At 39.0% G+C, this 22530-nt stretch overlaps 1 protein-coding gene across 1 annotated transcript in view; it reads left to right on the top strand.

The window, feature by feature from the left end:
- GABRR3 (gamma-aminobutyric acid type A receptor rho3 subunit) overlaps positions 1 to 22530 on the top strand; it is a 49074-nt gene that overhangs the window by 5501 nt on the left and 21043 nt on the right. Inside the window, exons 2-5 of the mRNA XM_030939615.1 lie at positions 4566 to 4678; positions 12477 to 12544; positions 18100 to 18323; positions 21678 to 21760. Of these exons, the coding sequence (XP_030795475.1) occupies positions 4566 to 4678; positions 12477 to 12544; positions 18100 to 18323; positions 21678 to 21760 (488 nt within the window). The remainder of the gene's footprint in view (positions 1 to 4565; positions 4679 to 12476; positions 12545 to 18099; positions 18324 to 21677; positions 21761 to 22530) is intronic.

Raw genomic sequence — 22530 nt, 5'->3', positions numbered from 1 at the left:
AGATGATTTTTTATCATTCCACTTATAAAACTCTAATGCCACAGAATAAGTTAGGTGTATTTCCTTTTCCTCAACCAGTTCTAGTTTTTAATCCTTTGGCTACTATGTCCTCTTCAAAGACCCTCTTAGTCCCCCTGAGACCACTCAAAATCCAGCCTTTCCCTCGTCCCAGACCTCCACTTTCTTCGTCACACAATTACAGTAGAGTTTCTGACACTGAGAAGAGGGAGCATAGAAATATGTTTTCTTTGTGTGACCCAGGAAGGAAAAAGCCCTAATTAAAAGAGAAAAAACACACCTATTACCAAGACTCACACCTACTCAATCTTCATAATACTTTATGGGAAAGGACAAAGATGAGGAATGCTGGTGAGAGGCTCTCCCATGAATTGGGATATCTTTGCTTGATCCCATCAGGACTCAGACTCCTAGAAGATCCTCTCCTCAGACAGAACATATCCAAAAGCTTCTTCTCGGTAGCTGCTAAACTGAAATCATTTTTTTCTAGAATGAGGGAGAGGGGAGAAGACACAAAGGGGTTTAAAGTGATATGTGTATAGAATAAGACTAGAACACTGAGCTAAATCTGATGCTGCGTTATATAGTGATCCTTTATTAAGCAAATTTCCTTCTGTCTTTTTGGTTTTATTTCATCTTTCATTTGATTAACCTTCCTGTGTATGCATCAGAGGCCTTCAAACCAGGGTGCCTATCCTCCTGGGGTACAATGTATTATGCCTCTAAGGGTAGATGCGAGGTATCTGAGGGGCATGTAGACATGAGTAGTTTTAAAAGTTTTTGGATCTTTAACTTCCTTCTGACCTCTTTCTTAAAACTGATCTGTTCGCCACCTGCAGTCTCCTTTATTACCTCCATTTAATGATTGCTGTGTCCTACCTGGCAATATACAGGCATCCCTCTCCCTCTTCCTGAATCCTACAAGTATTGCCCCAGTGTGTAAAAAGTTCCTGGGTACAAAGAGATCATTACAAATATTGTAGTTGAGATAGTGGATGACACTACACAAGACATCCTTTTCTTAATAGCAATTCTCTATTTTTTGCTTTTAACAAAATTGAAGGAGGAACTAATTAATTTGTCAGATTATAAATCATTAAAATAATTGTTGAAGATAAACTCTACAGTGTGAGTTTTGAAAAATAAGCAAGGAGTTTAAATAATTAAGTTACATTGTTAAAAGAATACTGAAACAAAATTTCTTCAAATTCCATGTACTTCCACATGTATGAACAAACGTTCTCAATATTTTCATCTATAAAGATTAAAAAATAAGAATAGAATTAATGCAAAAACCCAGCTTTATTTCAGCAATGAGTAATACCCATTTGCTGATACATAGAATAATTGGGGAAAGAGAATCATCACTTCATTAATAAATGCACTTTTAATAAAATTTTATTAATTTTAATAAGTATCAATATTTATACAAATTATGTTTTATTCCATTTGTAATTGTCATAGAAAATAAAAAAGTCAATTTCTTTGCTTACACATTTTTCTTAAAAATATACATGATGGAGTGATAAAATCATACGAAGTAAATAAAGTGGAGATAGAAATTTCTTTTTAAAAAAGGAGTGCAATAAAATTTCTGATTTTTAAAAAGCTTATTCAGGTATATTTAAATGCATAATGTGTATAGTTAGATTCATTGGATACACTTAAAGGAACAATGTGTTTTATTTGAAATCATCAATATTTGAATAATTTCAAAATTTATGATGAAGAAATGTAAATGTCTATTTAAATATGTGTGAGGGGAATATATAGATTTTCAAAATTCATTAAAAGAGTAAGCAGCAGATCCTTTTTGGCAAATAGAAGATACAAAAAATACAAAAAAAAAGGCAAAAGTAGTTAAATATGGAACATCTCATTGTGTACCTGAAAAGCCCTCAAGTTAGAACAGGTGCATGTGCTTTCGCATGCTGCCAAGAGAGCATTTCACAGTGGGCTCTGCCTTTGGCATTCTTGGGATTCTTAATTAAGATTTATCCTTTTCAATCTCATGGAGAAGTATGCTTCTGAGCAGACACAATAGTGACATGCCATTAAAAGATTATTACCAAAGGGGTTTACAGATTTTCATGAGTTTTCACTCACAGTTACATTTCCATTTTTCTTAAAATAGTAACAAGTAGCTAGCTTTTATTAAATGTCTACTATTTTCTAGGCCAGTGGATCTCTTGAGACATTGTTATACATGCAAATTCACATACCCCAAACCTATTGAATCAGAAACCCTGGGCATAGGGCCCAAATAGAGCATAATTTGGATGTATGCCAATGAAGATAATATTTACTTTGGCTTGGTGCCTTGAACATAGTAGGCATTTAATACAAGCTAGCTGCTATTTTTTTTTTTTAATAAATTGTTCATTCTAGCTCCTTGGAAGAACTTTTCTAGTTAATTCTAACTCCTTGGAAAAAATAGTTGTATGTGTTCAATTATTCATGGGATATAATGGCTTAACATGTTTAAAATAAAACTCACTGCCTTCTACCAAAAACAGATTCCTTTTGCTAACTTCCGCATTTCTATCCATGATAAAATATACATCTATAAACCTCTGATGGTTTCAACCAGAAACTTCCCTATTGAAAGACCACACTGGGTGATCTCAGGTGCCCATAAGATGTATTCCTTCTAGCAGCTGCTCCAGTTTCTGAAATTCTCCCCATCAAAGTCACTTTATTGTGTAAGAAAGTTCACCTACATGTCTTATATTAAAATTCACATCGGTTTCCTGGAGAAGACATGTTTTAATACAAAAGCATATCAGCTATTCAGAATGACTAGGATTCACTTAGTAGAGCCCTCAGGGTCTTGTATTATTGCTCCTGCTGCCCACGATGATGGTGGTGATGATGACGAGGATGATGATGATGATGATGGTGATGATGATGATGGTGATGATAATAGTGGTGATAATGATAGTGGTGATGATGATGGTGGTGGTGATGATGATGATGGTGGTGATGATGATGATGATAGTGGTGATGATGATGGTGATGATGATGATGGTGGTGGTGGTGATGGTGATGACGACGATGGTGGTGATGATGATGATGGTGATGATGATGGTGATGATGATGGTGATGATGATGATGGTGGTGGTGGTGATGATGTGATGGTGGTGATGGTGGTGATGATGATGATGGTGATGACGACGATGGTGGTGATGATGATGATGGTGATGATGATGGTGGTGATGATGACGAGGATGATGATGATGATGGTGATGATGATGATGGTGATGATGATAGTGGTGATAATGATAGTGGTGATGATGATGGTGGTGGTGATGATGATGATGGTGGTGATGATGATGATGGTGTTGATGGTGGTGATGATGATGGTGATGATGATGATGGTGGTGGTGGTGATGATGTGATGGTGGTGATGATGGTGGTGATGATGATGATGGTGATGACGACGATGGTGGTGATGATGATGATGGTGATGATGATGGTGGTGGTGACGATGATGATGATGATGATGGTGGTGGTGATGATGATGGTGATGATGATGGTGATGGTGATGATGATGATAGTGGTGGTGATGATGATGATGATGATGGTGGTGGTGATGATGATGATGATGGTGGTGGTGATGATGATGACCGCCACCTTTTTCTGGAAGGAGGTGCTGAGCGAGGTCTCCCTCTGAAAGCTGCTGCAAGTCGCTCACAAAGGAGCTAGGCTACAACAGACATTCCCCCTCCACACCCACAGGATCACTGAGAAGTAGGTGTCACAGTGCAGAAAACAAACCAGGGTGGTCCAGCAACCTGCCTAAACTCACCGACACAGGGAGAGACAGGGCCTTATTCCCAATCAGGACACCTAGGGCCAAGAGGCCACTGCCTGCTTTCCTTTGCCCTAGAGAACTGTAGGTAAAAACAGACATCACCTACTTCACAATTTGACCTGGCTTCAGGTGTAAATATTGCCATCCCTCAGGTTGTAGAACCCCCGGTGGGAATTCTGCCCGGTGGGCTCTCAACCTGTACCCTGTATTTTCTGCTCATTTAGTCTTTATAAAACACTGCCTTCATCTGTTTACAATCTTGCGGTCTTTTTTATTTTCTGTCATAGTGCAGAGATTGTTCGGCCTCAGTGACCCCAAGGATCACCTAGGTAGCTTGTTTGGGTGCAGATTACTAGGCCCTGCTTCCTAGGGGACTGATTTAGTTGATCTGGGACAGGAGTCCATGAATCTGAGTTTTGATCATCTCCACTCAGGTCATTGGGATTTTCCAGGTCTAAAAACCATGTTCAGAGAAACAATACAAGTTTGTGCATTAAATCCAAAGTGAGTTTGTCACTTAAGGTGTTCTGAAATTTGGTTTACCTTATTTGCTCCACACTTATATAATAAAGAACAAATGTTGACAGCTATTTGGCTTAATATGAACTGAGAAAATGAGCTCTTATGTATGTATTTCAGAACATGCTATGTTGAGCACAGATGGCTAACCTAAATCAAAATATCCAGAAGCATATGTATCTCAAAAGTTTTTTCCCCCCCTTTGGAGGAACAGCAAACAAGAAACTAGAATGAAGAAAGATGACAGTACCAAAGTGCGGCCTCAGAAATATGAGCAACTTCTCCATATAGAGGACAACGATTTTGCAATGAGACCTGGATTTGGAGGTGAGTATTATCCTCTCATAACTCATCTCAAAACCCATCATACTGTCAAAATGGAAGTGAAAATTTAAAACAAGTAAGACCAAAATGCAAGTAAAGACCATCAGTTTAAAACAGAAACAGAAGGCTTTTACAATCACCGTCTCTTTCGTGAGAACAATTGATGAGTTATCCATTTTAAATTGACCAAAAAACTCATTTTCCTACTATGCACACTATAGTGAATAGTATGCGTTCCATAAATAGAGAATGGATATATGTTGCCTATACACCAACTTATTTTCTAACTAAAATCCTTAAATTGGATACATGTTATTTACAAAATCTTATTGAATATTCTTATGAGCTAGAATGCCTCACTTTGGGGGAAGAACTAGCATGGCAAATGCCATGGCTCCCTCTGAACATACTCTGCTGAATTGTCTTTTAAAAATGATTTATCACTTTTAGCAATTAAGATTGATCCAGTGTTAGAATACTCCTTAATGTGCTATCTTATTCTATCCTCGCAGTGACCCTATGAAATAGGCACTATCATGATACGTAATATCACAATATGAAAACTGGGTCTTAGAGAGGTTAAGAGATTTGCCCAAGGCCATGAAAACAGAAAGTGGTAGAGCTGAGTTGCAATGGCAGGTAAAGAAGATGAAAATTCATATTATAGGTACATAATTGGAACAAAGACTTTCTTCTCCTTAGACTGCTTAATGTACACATAGTTGCATCACTGAGGGTACCAAGTTTTCCAACAATACACAGGGTATGGGGAAACCATCAGGTTAAACTCTCTGACTTACAGTTAAATCCATCCTGATTCTTCTTTCATTGACGGAGCCTTCCACTTCCACAATTCCTGAACTGACAATTTTTGAGAATCCTAGAGATGTGGAGATGAGGGAACTATGGATGAGGGTTAGAAGCAAGATCCTCTGGCAGTAGAACAAATACATCCTTCTGATGAATAATGAATACCGCAAGTGTTCAGGGCGGGAGATACTCTTCTCATGATGTGGTTATGACCAGGGAAAGCGCAATAGGCATGTAGGTACTGCAGAGAACTAACTTGTTAACAGGCAAAACAAAAACGCATGTTAAATATTCCTATGTTTAAGATTGGGTTTTTTTAGGGGGTGGTTAGTTGTTTTATCAATTTCCTGAAATCCTTTTGATTCCAGTACTGTGTGTTTTGGTTTTTTTTTTTTTTTTTTTTTTTTTTTTTGAGACAGAGTCTCACCTGTCACCCAGGCTGGAGTGCTGGAGTGTGGTGGTGCAATCTTGGCTCATTGCAACCTCCACCTCCTGGGTTCAAGTGATTCTCCAGTCTGGAGTAGCTGGGATTACAGGCACGTGCCACCAGGCCAACCTAATTTTTGCATGTTTTAGTAGAGACAGGGTTTCACCATGTTGGTCAGGTTGGTCTCGAACTCCTGACTTCAGGCGATCCACCTGTCTCGGTCTCCCAGAGCGCTGGGATTACAGGTGTGAGCCACTGTGCTGGTCAGTTCTAAAGGTCTGAACTTGATTTCATCACATTTGTGACTCAAACTTTAGTAAGTATCAGAATCACCTGGGGGTTCTGAAGGCACAGCTTACTGGGTTCCACCCGCGCAGTCTCTGACGTACTAGATCTGGGTGGGGCCAACGATTTGCGTTTCTAGCAAATTCCTAGGTGATGCTGCTGGTCTGAGAATCACAATTTGAGAGCCACTGTATTAGGTGATCAGCATCAGAAGAAATCATGGTGAGTTGAATTTTTTGTTTTGCAGAGCATTTTTCACACTTATTGAATCATAATTTAAGATTTAAGAAGGCTTGAGATTAAGCAAGTTTAGAAATATGTCTCTTTTTTTTCTTCTGAGACTCTATCTTTTTTTTACTTTTCTTCACTACTTCTCTTATGTATCTTCCTTACGACCGTTCTCAATAGACTGTTTTTCCCCAATCAAATTTTCCCAAAGTTTATATAATAGGCTCTACAACTACTACGCAGATATTCTGTACCTTGGTCTCTGTAATTTTACAAAAGCTCTTTAAAATATTTCCCCTTCCACCACGTAACAAGCAGAATCTTCAGTCGATAAATTTGCCTGGCCGTGGGTTTTCGGCCACCAGGGGGCGCCAGTCACACAGGAATGGCTTGAAACTGGCCACTCCAGAGCCACAGTTGGAAGCTCTCTACCTGATGTGCTCTTTTCAACACAAATTCAAAAACCTGCCCTAATTCCAGTCAGGTTAGATTCCTCAATTAAATTCGCTCCTATGCTAGAGGAAAGAGTTTTTATGGAGATTATTTGAGGCCGTGGAAAGGAAGAAAGATTGAGAGAAAAATGACTATCCTTGAATGCAGACCTTGAACCAAGCGGTCTACAGAGGCTTTGACACTCAAAGTGGTCCGTGGACCAGCTGCAGAATCACCTGGGAGTTAGAAATGCAGATGCACGGGTCCCAACCCAGGATTCTAAATAAAAATCTGCAGTGATTCCCCTAAATCTTACAGTTTGAGAAGCACTCCTGTAGGTGACGAAGAGCCAACTCTCCTCTTTTATTTTAAAACATGTATGCCTTCATTCTCCATCGCTACCTCGTCCTCACCCCCCAGAAAAACATGAAATTGACCTGAAATTTCGACTCTGCTTGATCTGTTAGAGACACATTTTAATATTTTTTTAAACGAAAACGCATTTTTAGAAAAATACTTTCTTTCCCGAGGCAACTTTGTGGAGTCATTAAAAATGCAATTGAAATGTGCTGCTTAGTGGCAGGTGCAAATCATCCCATGATTAAGAAATTTTTCTGACAATCATAGACTGGGGCAAAATGGTGTCCAAATGACTTGTGTGTTTAATCAGTTTAAGCAGAAAAATCCATAAATTCAGTCAGAAGTGTCAGTCTGGTAGCTCTGTGAAATACACCCCTTAACCTTCTCTTGCCTGTCTTGGTCAGAGCAGCTACTTATACCAGTGACCCATTTCTCTGTTCTCACGGGTGCCTTCCTTGGGGAAATCAGACTGCAGGACATCAAAGACAAGCTTTAATTTATCTTCTTTCTTTATGCTTGTCCGCAACACAAACACAAGCACATAGTTCTTCCCTCTTGAGCTAAATGTAACTTCAGCACTTCTCTTGCCTTAATGTGTTTTCCTAATTAGCTTTAACATTAAAACCAGCTGCTACTGCAGTGTTTTTTACTTTTATAAAGCATTAGAAGATTAATTGACTCATTATGTGGAAACAGGAGGATATAAATTTAAGGGAGCTTTTTGTTTAACTTGGGTTATAAATTGCAGCTCATTTTCTTTATTTATGTTTTCCCTACCTTTTACATCTTCCATAACTAAGGGCTTTTTGTTTTAGTTTTATAGATGGTAATTTCTTTGTTTCTTCAAAGTGAAATCATTTCAGTATGTAGATACTGGCTACAGAGTCAAGACAAAAGCTCAAGTTATAAAAGCTGCTTGCAGTCTTTGCTTGTCAAAGGAGAGGACTATACTGTGAATCAGAAGGATCTGGCCACTTCCCAATCATTAACTAACGTTGGGTTTCAGGCAAGTGTTGTAACCTCTCTGAGTATGCACTCCTTAGTGTCAAGTGGAGCTAAAATCAGTTCTCTCTAGCTAACAAAGCAGCTATAATTAAAAGATTAGATGATATATTATATAATGAACTTTAAATGCATTATATAAGTCAGATGTATAACTTTTATTTAGCCCTCATTATTCCAGCCTGCATAAAAACCAAATAGATGCTACATCTTTCCATATACAAAAAGGATTATAAATGTGTGTACTACTACCTAGTTAGTGAACCATCATCATAATGGTTAATATTTATTTAATTTTCACTATATTTTAAATGCTTTAGGTACTGAATTAATAAAAGTACCTAAAATTATTATTTACACTGTTACATTTATTACTGAGCCAATAGATAATGAAGAAGTTGGTTTTAATACATCTGAATGGAGTTAGGCTAAGGACTTGACAAGCTTTCTTTCACGTAATCACAGCAACCCTATAAAGTAGGTACCATATATTTGGTTCTGTTTTACAGATTACATGAGGAGTTGAGGTATTTACAAAAGTTTGGCACTACCTCGGGTTTATATGGCTACAAATTCCACGCATTTTAATCCGTATGCTTATTGCCACCTTCTATCTGTGACTCAGCTCCTTCTTTGTAAAAAGAATGATCTTTGGAGCTTTTATCTGGCTCCCAAACTCTGATTCTGCGTCTTGGCTTTACATGCTGCTCACTCTCTACTCTGTCCTCAAGAACGCTAGAGCATAATACAGTTCCTCAAACCCATGAATAAGGTGCAGTGCGACATGGAGCTCAAACGAGGCAGAAGTGACGCCCTGGCACAGTGGCTCACACCTATAATCCCAGCACTTTGGAAGGCTGAAGTGGGTGGATCATTTGTGGTCAGGAGTTCGAGACCAGCCTGACTAACATGGTGAAATCCCGTCTCCACTAAAAATACAAAAAAATTAGCCAGGGGTGGTGGCACATGCCTGTAATCCCAGGTCCTCGGGAGGCTGAGGCCAGAGAATCGCTTGAACCCAGGAGGCAGAGGTTGCCGTGAGTTGAGACTGCGCCACTGCACTCCAGCCTGAGTGAGACTTCATCTAAAAAGAAAAAGAAAGAAAGAAATGAGGCCAGACAGCACCCAAGAGCATACATTTTCCTTGCAAACGGAAGAGCTCATCCCCACCAGAACCAGTATAAATCTGGAGGACTGAAGGAAGAAATTGAAGTTATTTCCAGAAATCCATTCCTAACAAACAAGCTATGTTTTAACCCCAATCTCAGATCAGCCTGCAAACAACCCTTAGGCTCCAGTGCTTGGGCAGCAGTGGCATGAGTAGGTCTTTGGAGGACAGTTTTATGACTGTCCCCAGGCTTGTAGAGACAGTTGTCAGCAACTAGGATCTATTTATAAATCATGAGGTACTGACTGCAAGTTGCTCTCTGGCTTTAAAAAAAAAAAAAAAAGTGATGAGAAGCACGGTATCTTTTTCTTTTTTTCTTTTTTTAGTGAACATTGGATTCATTATCTAAATGTGCATAGGATTGGGAGTAGCGACTTGCATTCCTAAGGGGCAGGTTTACATTTTTGCTTAATTGCAGTAGTGATAACATTTATGATATGCCATTTATCGACTACCAACTAAGTTCAGTAACTGTATTATGTCTAATCCTCAAATGAGTCTCCACAGTGAGTATTACTAGACAAATTTTATAAATCAGGTAAACTAAGCTTAGAGACATTATTTACTCTCATTCACATAACAATTGTGGAGCTGGTTTCAAACTCTAGCCTGAGTGACTTTAATGCTAGAACTTCATTTGGGACATTCTGCCACTCCTCCAAGACCTTTCCAAATTTTTTCTCCCCTTGGAGTTTTGGAATTATTGGGAAGATTTAGTCAATCTAAAATACCAGGTGGAGCCATGGCAAAGATGTTTTCATGAATTGTTATTTTGATTATTCTACTAATTCAAGAGAAAAGGCACATATACATAAAAAAGCACCAGAGCAGAACCCTATGAAGGAATAATAGTGAGATGTTCCCCAGTTAATGCTTAATCAAAATTACCATTAAACACCATGTAAGAATTGTCATAATTTGGCCAGGCGCAGTGGGTCATGCCTGTAATCCCAGCACTTTGGGAGGCTGAGGTGGGCAGATCACCGGAGGTCAGGAGTTTGAGACCAGCCTAGTCAACATGGTGAAACCCCATCTCTTCTAAAAATATAAAATTAGCTGGGTGTGGTGGCATATGCTTTTAATCCCAGCTACTTGGGAGGCTGAGGCACAAGAATCGCTTGAACCCAGGAGGCAGAGGTTGCAGTGAGCTAAGATCATGCCACTGCACTCCAGCCTGGGCAACAGAGTGAAACTCTGTCTCAAAAAAAAAAAAAAAAATCGTCATAATTAGTGTTATAGGATATATAGTAATTGATCCAATATATCAGGAAGAAGATGGAAGTTAAGATGCAACTGAGGTATTCCAGAAGCCTGAAGCAGGAATATATTTGCATGTCATCCCTGTGCCTGGCCAACTGAAAACCTTCAAAATAAAAAAATGATACCGAGGGCACGAACTTGAGGATCCAAAAGAGGGAATTTGTTAATAAAGTGAAAGTGACATCCGTTAATTCCTGGAAGAGTCACAGAAAAGATACAGGGACTGGCAAGACATACCTTGGGCTTCTATAGTGTTATGCATGTAAAGGGCTGTCGAATTATAGGCATACCGGTTCCACGTAGCACATCCAGGCATTACGTAGCCTCAGCCTCATTAAGGAAGCTTTTCAGGCTTGACTTCTCTAAATCTTTCTTTGTTTCTTTTATCTTCTTTTGTTTTCCTTTCTTTTTTATTTTTCTTTTTATTCTTTTTTTGAGAGAGAGTCTAGCTCTGTCACCCAGATTGGAGTGCAGTGGCGCCATCTCGGCTCACTGCAGCCTCCGCCTCCTGCATTCAAGCAATTCTTGTGCCTCAGCCTTCCGAGTAGCTGGGATTACAGGCACACACCACCACACCAGGCTAATTTTTGTATTTTTAGTAGAGACGGGGTTTCACCATGTTGGTCAGCCTGGTCTCAAACTCCTGACCTCAAGTGATCTGCCCACCTCGGCCTGCCAAAGTGCTGGGATAACAGGCGGGAGCCACCATGCCTGGCCTAAATCTTTGAATCTTGATTAATACAACCAGCTCAGATCCATTTAGGCAGGATTTATTTTTTCTCAACCATAAGTGAAAGCATTTTTTGAAACTCAGGACTATACAGACAATAAGGTTTAATTGAGAATGGCTTACGTAGAAAAAGAACATATGAAAGACTACATATATAAATATATAAATTATTTTAACACATATATACATAAAATTTCCATCGCAAAACTAAATGTTGGTGTTATTAACATCAATTTCACCTCACACTGGAAGTGGTGAAATCATTTGTTAGGTGTAACTAGGAAATGTCAGTCTAGTCTGAATTCTCTTGGGTTATCATTCAGGTTTTCTGGGCCCGTGAACCTGATTCTGGGCAACTCAGCTGTACGAGTGTCAGCAGTGCTTTGTCTGAAATTGCTCCAATTGTGACTCTCAGTATTATCTCATTAAATGGATTTCTAAGGATATTTGCTTCTTCCCAAATGCAGCCTGTGGTTGCTGCTGACCTGCAAAGGGACACTTCTGAATCTGATCTGTGGTGTCCCTGTGTGGTACTGTACTTTCCATCTCTATGACATTTCCTCTGTGTTCCTCTACTCCACCAACCACAGCACAAATGGAAAAGGCTGATATTTTTGACAGCAGAGAAAAGGTTCCAACATGGCCCATGTCAGGGATTCCATGACTTCTATTCATAGTCATATTCTCCCTGACTATGAGATATGACCGTTATCATCGTATAGACTACATAATTCTACATACTCTTAAGACATGTTTTCAAAAACAGTTTTCCTTTTTAAATCACTAGTAGGTAAAAAGAATCAAATTAAAAAACAAAAAAAAAACTGGAGACACCACTTTATACTATAGAAGGAAAATATTGACATGATCTCAAGCAAATGAGTAATGATTTTTGGAATACCATTTATTTACACATGTGTCTTTATTATAATAATTGAGTGTATAATAACTGATTCAATAAATAATGGAGAAATTTGTTGTTTTAAAAAACTTTAAAAGTAGTTCAGTTGTTGTCCAAGAGCCTTAATCTCTATGTTTTGAATGGTTTTAAATGATTATAATGCATTTCTCAGCATTTTACCCATTCTTCTTTCTGAAGGGTCCCCAGTGCCAGTAGGTATAGATGTCCATGTTGAAAGCATTGACAGCATTTCAGAGGCTAACATGGTAAGTTTCTTCATGGGATGTTGTTCTTTTTCTGAAAAGACAGAAACTCGGCAGTGTCAAAATCACTAGTGTTTTAATAAGTCATTTTAACTATGTATGTTATTTATGTCTCCTACTTTGCTTAATAATAAGGTCATGATTGCTCTGCTCTTTTCTATCTACTTCATTCTACCGTTGATTACAATTCTCATTCCCTTTCTACTTTTCTATTTTCCTTCTAATGGTTTTCTAGTGGTGGAACACTGTAGAACATCGTGATATATTTACCTATGTAGCAAGAACTGAGAACAATTGTATAAACAGAAGGATGACCGTACTATATGTGCAATATGAAATCCAAATCATGAGTCTTTGCCCATAAAATAATAAACGGTTGAACCAGCATTGATGGACTGCTTTCAAATATGTCACATGATATTAATGTTGCTTACCTGTAGACAACAAGTAGCAGAGGGACAAATACTTTTTTTAAATTCATGGGACTAAAAATTTAATTTAAATTTTGTCTATTCCCTTGTATTTTTCTAGAGATCTAAAAGAGATTGCCATTATTTAATTTTGCAATGAAACATCTGTATTTTCCTAGAGTATTATTCACTCAATATCCATAAAACTTGAAACTGACCCCTTATCGTCAAGCTTCCTGTTAGCCTTCTTCTGTCTTTTATGACATTTTGCGTGCATTGCTCTTTTGTTTCTTCTTCCCATCCCTTAACCACTTCAGCTATTTTTATGTTTTAATATTATCAACCGTAATTTTCCATTTTATTTTCTCTATTCCCAATTTAGGACCACCTTCCTTGTCTACATAATTACCAGAGACATTTTTTATTTAAGTGATCTTAGGTTTTTCAAGTTGTTTTGCTCTAAGAAAGAATAGTTAATACCATTGCTAGCTTATACATACAAACACCTACATATTTGCTTTCAGATATATTTCCTTTTTACCCACTCTTGTTCTGTTAATTTGTTCACGTAGTTTCAGAGTTTGGTTGAGCCCTCTTTAGTTTGTTTTTCTACCCCAAAGAAAGAGTGCCTTTATAGCTTCAATTTTTCAATGGCTGTTTCCTTGCTGTCTTAGTCTGCTTGTGTTACAATAAAGGAATACCTGAGGCTGGGCAGTTTATAAAGAAAAGAGGTTTCTTGGCTCATGATTCTGCAGGTCGTACAAGAAGCATGACACCACCACCTGCTCCTGGTGAGGGCCTCAGGAAGCTTCCACTCATGGTGGAAGGTGAACGGCAGCAGGCATCACATGGCATGAGAAGGAGGAATGGGGGGTCGGGGGAGGTACTAGGGTCTTTCAACAACCAACTCCGGGTAGCAGGGGTGAGGAAGGGAGAAGACTGTCATGGGAAATAATTGAGAACTCATTCATTACTAACAAGATGGCTCCAAGCTATTCCTGAAAGATCTGCACTCAAGACCTAAATACCTCCTGATATGGTTTGGCTCTCTGTCCCCACCCAAATCTCATCTTGACATGTTGAGGGACAGACCTCACAGGAGGTGATTGGATCATGGGCACGGTTTCCCCTATGCTGTTCTTGTGATAGTGAGAGAGTTCTCGTGAGACCTGATGGTTTGTAAGTGGCAGTTTCCCCTGCACATGCTGTCTCTCTCTCTTCTGCTGCCTTGTGAAGAAGATGTTTTCTTCCCCGTTGCCTTCCGCCATGATTGTAAGTTTCCTGAGGCCTCCCCAGCCATGAAGAACTGTGAGTCAGTTAAACCTCTTTTCTTTATAAATTACCCAGTCTCAGGTAGTTCTTTATAGCAGTGTGAAAATAGACTAATACACCTCCCATCAAGCCCCACCTCCAACACTGGATATCACATTTCAACACGATATTTGGAGGGAACAAACATCCAGACTCTATCACGTGATCTTACCTAATGGCTATGTGTCTTTATATTTAAACTGCTTTTTCCATCTCATTTATTTCTCCTCAGTTGCTGTCTTTTCCATCATCATCTTTAGATGGATCTTTTTCGTTTTCTGTCAATACTACGCCACCTTCAGGTGTTAATGACAAAGGACCTAACTGGTACCTACTAGTAAGATGCAGCTTATGAATATGTTTTGGTTTGGTTTCAATTTTGTATTTGGTTTGAATTTTAGTATTTTTCTCCATTCTACCCAAAGTACTAAACAATTTAATGTTTGGGCCAGGAGCAGTGGCTCATGCCTATAATCCCAGCACTTTGGGAGGCCGAGGTGGGGAGATCATTTGAGGTCAGGAGTTCGAGACCAGCATGGCCAACATGATGAAACCCTGTTTCTACTGAAAATACAAAAAACTTAGCTGGGTGTGGTGGCACATGCCTGTAGTCCTAGCTACTCAGTAGGTTGAGACAGGGAAATAACTTGAACCTGGGAGGTGGAGGTTGTAGTGAACCAAGTTCACACCACTGCACTTAATCCTGGGTGACAGAGTGAGACTCTGTCTCAAAAAAAAAAAAAAAAGAAGTTTGAAGGCCTTCAGATGGGGCCTGTGCCCCCCAGTTTGTCCTGGAGCCCGTGCCTTGCTTTGCTCTAGAGTCAGCCTGCTTCTTTCATTAAACTTGCCCACCTGGTCCTTGGAGTCATTTGAGATCACAGCTCTTATCCAGATGCCTATTGTCCTTTATTTTCTACTTTAAACACGGCAGTCTGGTTTTCTGTTTGTTTTTTAATAAAACCAAACCAAAGAGTACCTCTTCCATGAATTGGGAAAAGTTAAATTATTTTCTTTTCAAACGCCATTTTCCATCTGAAAAGATTTACTTTGTTGTTTATCCAGTCTACTCATTTGATGGCCATTTTTATGTACATGAATCCTTGAATTTCATTCCATTTTCTGGAATATTTTATATGCGCGTTCTTATAAAACTTTCAACAGTTGCTTTTATATATACTTTAGAGTAAGTATTGTTGATACATAAACTCTAGCATATATAGTGACTTTCAGAGTGTTACATTTTAAAATTTAGATTCTATGTATTATTTTTGTAATAATGCAAATACCGCAATTAAAAAGAGACAGAAAGTGAACAAACAGCTGTTAATGGAGAGACCTAGAAAATATCAATCACTAAAATCAAATAATCTTTCATCTATATCCTTAATCCATATTTTTATGTATAGTGATTCCTCCAAATAACTAAAGGAAAAGTTCAGGACACATACAAATTCTAGAAAAGTCTAAACAAAATCTTGTATGACCCATTACACCTTGTTTCAGTCTGTAAACTCTTCAGCTAATGGTTTGGCTCGTCTTTATCATTATCTAATTCAATATTTATTTCAGTTCAATGTAAGCCTTAAAGATTCATTTGCCATTCTCCTCCAAAAGGGAACAGCACTAAGAGGACTCGCTACTCAAAAAGATTGTTTTAGAAGATTTTGCCGCTTTCCTACCCAAAGACAGCTCTTTTACTGATATTTCCTCAAGCCTGTTGTGCTCTGAGATCAACCTTTTATTTCCCCTCTCCTGGCATATTATCCAAGTCATTTTTTTTTTTTTTTTTTTTTTTTTTTTTTTGAGACGGAGTCTCTCACTCTGTCGCCCAGGCTGGAGTGCAGTGGCCGGATCTCGGCTCACTGCAAGCTCCACCTCCCGGGTTCATGCCATTCTCCTGCCTCACCCTCCGGAGTAGCTGGGACTACAGGCGCCGCCACCTCGCCCGGCTGGTTTTTTGTATTTTTTAGTAGAGACGGGGTTTCACCGTGTTCGCCAGGATGGTCTCGATCTCCTGACCTCGTGATCTGCCCGTCTCGGCCTCCCAAAGTGCTGGGATTACAGGCTTGAGCCCCCGCGCCCAGCCTATCCAAGTCATTTTTGAATGACGCAGTTTGTATCTAAAATCCTTATTGTTTCTAACCAGCAGCACCCAGAACTGGACATCATCTTTACCCCCTGAATAAGGTTAGCTGTGCTAGTCTGTATCAGATCAAACTGGACTGGGTTTACATGCCCCGTTTGAAAATGCTTTCTAATTGTCAGTGATTCGCCCTCTCCCACTAGTGTTGTTTTTTTGTCTTTCTTGCTTTGTTTATTTGTTTTTGCTTCTCATTTATCATCTTTCTACTCTCTTGTCCACCCTAACTTCACTTTCGATCCATTTAAGTTTTGTCTCACCAGCCTCCCAGAATGCTGTTTGGCCTGCTCCTGATGATAGCGCCAGCGTGTGGTGACTTGCTGTATCACAGACTTGCACCAACATCTGCTATTCGACTGCATAAACTCAATGTTTGCCTAGTGACCTCAGATCAGACAGAGCATCTAATTCTAAATATATGCTTATTAAGGCACTCTGTGCAGTAACCCACACAATTCCTTGTATTACGTTAATGAAAGAACCATTCGGTTTATTTGCCCTCACCCTAATTCAAAATTACACATGGCTAATGTTCCTTGATTAATCCAGAGCCATAAATCAATATAGCTCTATTCTGAACCTAGGACAAACTAGCTCATAATTAATTGGTGACTCATTCAGAGTTTACTGAAATGTATCCTTTGTTTGTATAATAAATGCCAAAGTTCTATGATATGCACTAGTTCAAGAAAAATTTGATTATCGTTGGAAAAAAAAAGGTAGTAAGAAGTAAGCAATTGTGAAATAGTAAGAAGTAAGCAATTGTGAAACAGTAAGAAGTAAGCAATTGCAAAATAGTAAGAAGTAAGAAATTGTGGTTGTCCAACAGCCAATAATTTGGATGAAGGTGGGGGAGTTTCTATTCAAACAACCAAATATTTGGAACATCTGAGAGCCAAACAAAACTCAAATTATTAATGAAATGAACTGTTTTTTCTAATATAATGCTAGTACAGTTTTTTCCTCTCATCAATACATTCTTACAATGTAAGAGTGAACATTAACAATTTAAATCCCTGAGCTATACTGAATCAGAATCTCTGGGAACTAGCTTCTGGGAAATGTGCCATTTCAACAAACTTCAAAAGTTAATCTCTGCGCACTAAACTTTGAGAACTACCATTTCACAATATGCTTTCTGTCTCTCAAGCTGAGGACAATTCTGTCTCTGTCCCAGGACTTCTGACAGCTTGCTTTACACGAATAGCTCTAATAAACATTGTATCCATGTTTTTGTGGGATTATAGTTTATTCGATTTGGGAAAACTTTAACAAAAATAACATGAGTATCAATACAAAATCAATTTTAAAAGTGATTTGTTTAGAATGAAAAAGGAAATCACAATAAAACAATGGACAATAAAATAGTCAAGTTTCAGGTTCCTTTCTTCTGAAATCTCTTTAGGTTATTAACCAGAATGCTTACACAGAAACGCTTCCCATTTATAACCTGGTTCCCCTTTCCCAACTTGAATATTCTATTATAACTCCCAGAAATTCTCAACATTCACTAGACTTCATGTGAAGGAGAAGCTCAAGGCACAACCTTCTTAGCTTCAACCTGAAACTACAATATTAGCCATTCACTTAAAAGTCATTAACGCCATGGGAATGAGTCCCGGGACTACTAGTGTTGAGTGGTCATCCTGAACCATATTCCTACTGGCTTTGATTGGTCTCTTTTTCTCTCTGTCTAGGACTTTACAATGACTTTTTATCTCAGGCATTACTGGAAAGACGAGAGGCTCTCCTTTCCTAGCACAGCAAACAAAAGCATGACATTTGATCATAGATTGATCAGAAAGATCTGGGTGCCTGATATCTTTTTTGTCCACTCTAAAAGATCCTTCATCCATGATACAACTATGGAGAATATCATGCTGCGCGTACACCCTGATGGAAACGTCCTCCTAAGTCTCAGGTAAGGAGAGCTGCCTATCGCCTTTGGCTTCCTTGTACTGCAGCCATCTGCACCAAAGCTGATGACGCTCATTTCAGATGAAACTCACAATGTTGCTGTCTGTTTAATGCTGCTGGAGATTGGGGCACAAGCATAAGATGTGATTTTCCCCTGGTTCTAACATCCTGATTTTTAAAAATGATTTTCTATTCTAACTATACCTAGTCTGGGTATATGTTGGTTAGACAAATAGAGTGGAGCTGAATTATGGAACTCCTAAAATCTGGCACAGAATATTACAGGTAAACAAGCCTGTTTTCCTCCTCACCAACTCCACCCCGCCCCTGCATCCCACCAAGCAGTTTTGGAACCTTGGATTAGCTAAATAACTTTTCTTTATTGTCTCCTTCGTTTTTTCTTGGGAAGCTATAGCTATCATTCAAGCTAACACCAATTTACTTTCTTTTTCTTTTCTTTTAATTTAAAATGTGCATTCCAACACTTTGCTGTAACAGCTCTCCCTTTGTAATGTTCCATATTTTCCTTTAGTCAAATGAGTCCTGTGCATATTGAGTGGCTTATCATGGATAATTCTAAAAATGTTTGGTAAACCCAAGCAACTCAGCTTTTTTAAATGCCCTACAAACCTTAGAAAAATTCTAAAGTAGGGTGAAAAAATGATACCCCAAAAGATATCCAAGTCCTAATTCCTGGAACCTGTGAAGCTTATCATGTATGACCCAAAAAAAAAAAAAAAAGAAAAAAAAAAGAAGAATCCTTGCAGACATGATTAAGTTATTAAGTTAAGGATCTTGAAATAGGGAAGAAATTATCTGGATTATCTGGTTGGGACTAAAATGCAATCATAAGTATCCTTATAATAGAAAGGTAGAGGAAAATTTCATGCATACAAAAGAAGAGGAGGCAATGTGATCATAAGCCAAGGAATGTTGGCAGCCACCAGAAGCTGTAGGACACATGGATTTTCCCCCTAGAGCTACTAAGAGAGAAGGTCCTTTATGACACTTTGATTTCAGCCCCATGATACTGATCAGAGTTCTGGCCTCCAAATCTGTGAGAGAATAAATTTCTGTTGTATTAAACCACCAAATTTGTAGTAATTTATTACAGCAGCAGTAGGAAACTCAGATTATTTTTGCTCATTAAAAATACCTTACCCACTTCAGCACAGAGCTGGTGCCAGGCATTTTATAAGTGCTGTCAATGTTTTTAAAAATGCAATTAAAGGAAAATATCACTTTCAATGGGTTTTCTTTGGTGGGGGTGGGGAGAGGAGCAGGACCTCACTGTGTCACCCAGGCTGGGGTGCAGTGGCGCAATCTCAGCTTACTGCAGCTTCTGCCTTCTGGGTTCAAGTGATTCTCCTGCCTCAGCCTTCTGAGTAGCTAGGATTACAGGTGCCCGCCACCATGCCCAGCTAATTTTTGTATTTTTAGTAGAGATAGGGTTTTACCATGTTTGCCAGGCTGGCCTTGAACTCCTGACCTCAAATGATCTGCCTGCCTTGGCCTCCCAAACTGTTGGGGTTATAGGTGTGAGCCATTGTGCCTGGCCTCAATAGGACTTTTAAATTAGGAGTAGCGTAGGACTCATACGTACTAGAGTCAAGCCTCAGTAGGAATCAGGAGCAGAAGGGCACTATCTGGACAAAGAATCAATTGTTTTAAATTAATTTTGGTGAGGGGAGGTCCAGTAAATAATTAACTCAGTGATTTTTTCTTACCCTGCACATTCCAGGAAATATTTGGCCCTTGCCAGGCTCTTGCAGGGTAACCTCTAACCCCTTGGAATATCCTCACTGATAAGAATATCTTTGTTTACTTGGGGGCTGGGGGCCGAGCCAGATAGTTTCTGCTAACAATGTGATTTGCAGTGGAGCCTTTGAGCCACTGGATATCAGCTTGACCTCTGGAGGGGCTGGAGACTAAGGTCAGTCATGTGAGTGGTCAGTCATTACTATGTGGCTACTGTCAGTTGAAAGTGTAGATACCAAGGCTTGGGTGAGCTTCCTTAGTTGGTAATGTCCCCAGGGTGTTGTCACATATCATTGCTGAGAGAATTAAGCACCAACCACATAACTCCATTAGGAGAGGACAACTGGAAATATGTTCCTGATCTCTTCTGGACCCTGCCCTATGCCCCTTTTCTACTGTCAGTTTTCATCTATGTCCTTTCATTATAATATAGGTAACCAAGATTACAATAGCTTTGCTGGGTTCTGCGAGTCATTCTAGTGAATCACTGACCCTGAGAGTGGTCTTGGAGATCCTCTAACACAGGAGGAACTCAAAATTGTTGTCAGCACAGCTCTTCCAGCCAACAGTAGAGCCAATCCAAGCCCAGAGCCAGATCCCCTGGTTCCGGCTTGGTTCTGATACTACCTAGCCACCTAGCCTCCTTGGTCATTAAGTCACTCACATGTACTATGAAGGAAGTGGACTGAAACACCTCAGAGGGTCCCTTCTAGGTTTAAAGTACTAGGAATACACCAAAACGAATATGTTTTGTGGCACAAAGTAATCCTTGGCTTGATGTTTTGTTGTATGACTATTGACAGTAGAATTAACCCACAGAAGATAAAATGTCCCTATTCCTCTAATTAACTCAAGGGCACCACAGGTAGGAGCATCTGTTGCGTTTGTTTTTTGCAAACCTGCTCAGGGGCCTTTTATGAACCTCTGATCTGCTATTGTGGGTACCAAAGTTTCTACTCTGAGGCAAGGTCATAGTAAAAAGCAGCCTCCGCCCGAAGCCAGGAAAATCTGGGAGGATATAACATTTGAAAAAACAGTTCTCATCAGTATGCAAGCCTTTTGGCTTAATTCTACCTGAATTATGCATTGTGCACATGGATCTATAACTAAGAATGCTCCAGGCTTTTCACTCACTACTGGAAAGAGAATATCCTCAGGTAAACTTGCTTTGTGAAGGAAACCTTTAACTATAGGTTTTTATTGCCACCATTCCAACCCTTTGTTACTACAGACTATTTATGTGTGCATCTTCCAAAAAGCAAAAAATATTTAAATCTGTTTAAAAGTCTTCTCACTTTGAAGAGTGTTTTTCTAGAGACATCAGAGCCAGAAAATATAGAGGGGGCTGATCAGGAAATGGTGAACTCAGAAGCAGGTATGAGAGCTGAATTCACTCACTGACTCTGTCTTAAGAAAATCGTCCACCCTCCTGAGTTTGCTTCCTTGAATGTTATTTGGACAGAAGATAATACTGCCTGTTTTGCATTATTCTAGAAAGACACACAGAACCGGCAAATAGTAAGAAAGCTTCAATGTCGCATGCTCATTTGGCCAGATGGTTAACTGATCTGTAGTTTTCTTTTTCTCATTCTTTTTATAGGATAACGGTTTCGGCCATGTGCTTTATGGATTTCAGCAGGTTTCCTCTTGACACTCAAAATTGTTCTCTTGAACTGGAAAGCTGTAAGTCTCACTTCCTGGTGGAGTGAGTACACATCATTTGAACACACCATCACATACTTACATGTAAATAAGCATGCTCTTAACAAGCATTTTAAGATATTGATATATTTATCCAAAACCAAAACAGTTGTGGGTTTTTTTTTTTTTTTTTTTTTTTTTTTTTTTTTTTTTTTTGGTTTCTGTTTTTTTTATGAAGGTTGATGGTAGTTTGTCTGGTAAAGGAGAAGGGTCAGGGGAAAAGCATTTTGATAATTGCCTATTCTACAGTTTCCACAGTAAAGGAACAGCTCCCTAAAAAGGTCTATTCTTGCTAATGTTGTTATATAGACTGACACAGACTTTCCACATTTAGAAAGCTCTGGAATTCACGTTCCCAGATGAATCACAATCTTCCACTAAGTAGACTTGGATTCCCTAGAAAAATCTAACTGTAGACATAGACCCCCTAATCAAAGCCCCATCAGGGCGTCTGAGCTGTCAATCACTTTTACTGATCAGCTATTTTTGATGGAAGATCTTAAAAGCTGACTGCAATTTTTGAAAATGTGTCTGAAATGCTGGGAATCTCAGTAGATGTCTACTCCACAGATGTTCCGCCCCAAATTAGAAATTTTCCATACCACTGTTTGACTTCAGAAAATTTCTTGTACACAAATGTTGGAGCAGCTATCTGGGGAGTTTCAATTCATTGTGTGGGCACAAGATCCACATTATACTAGTCATCAGGGTCTAACTTTTAGAAATTGTTTTTCCTCTTCCTAAAAGTGTGT

Source organism: Rhinopithecus roxellana, chromosome 1, assembly GCF_007565055.1.
Source record: "Rhinopithecus roxellana isolate Shanxi Qingling chromosome 1, ASM756505v1, whole genome shotgun sequence".
NCBI classification, from domain to species: domain Eukaryota; kingdom Metazoa; phylum Chordata; class Mammalia; order Primates; family Cercopithecidae; genus Rhinopithecus; species Rhinopithecus roxellana.
The sequence above is the reverse complement of the archived record's forward strand: the minus strand, read 5'-3'. Positions and strand labels throughout refer to the sequence as shown.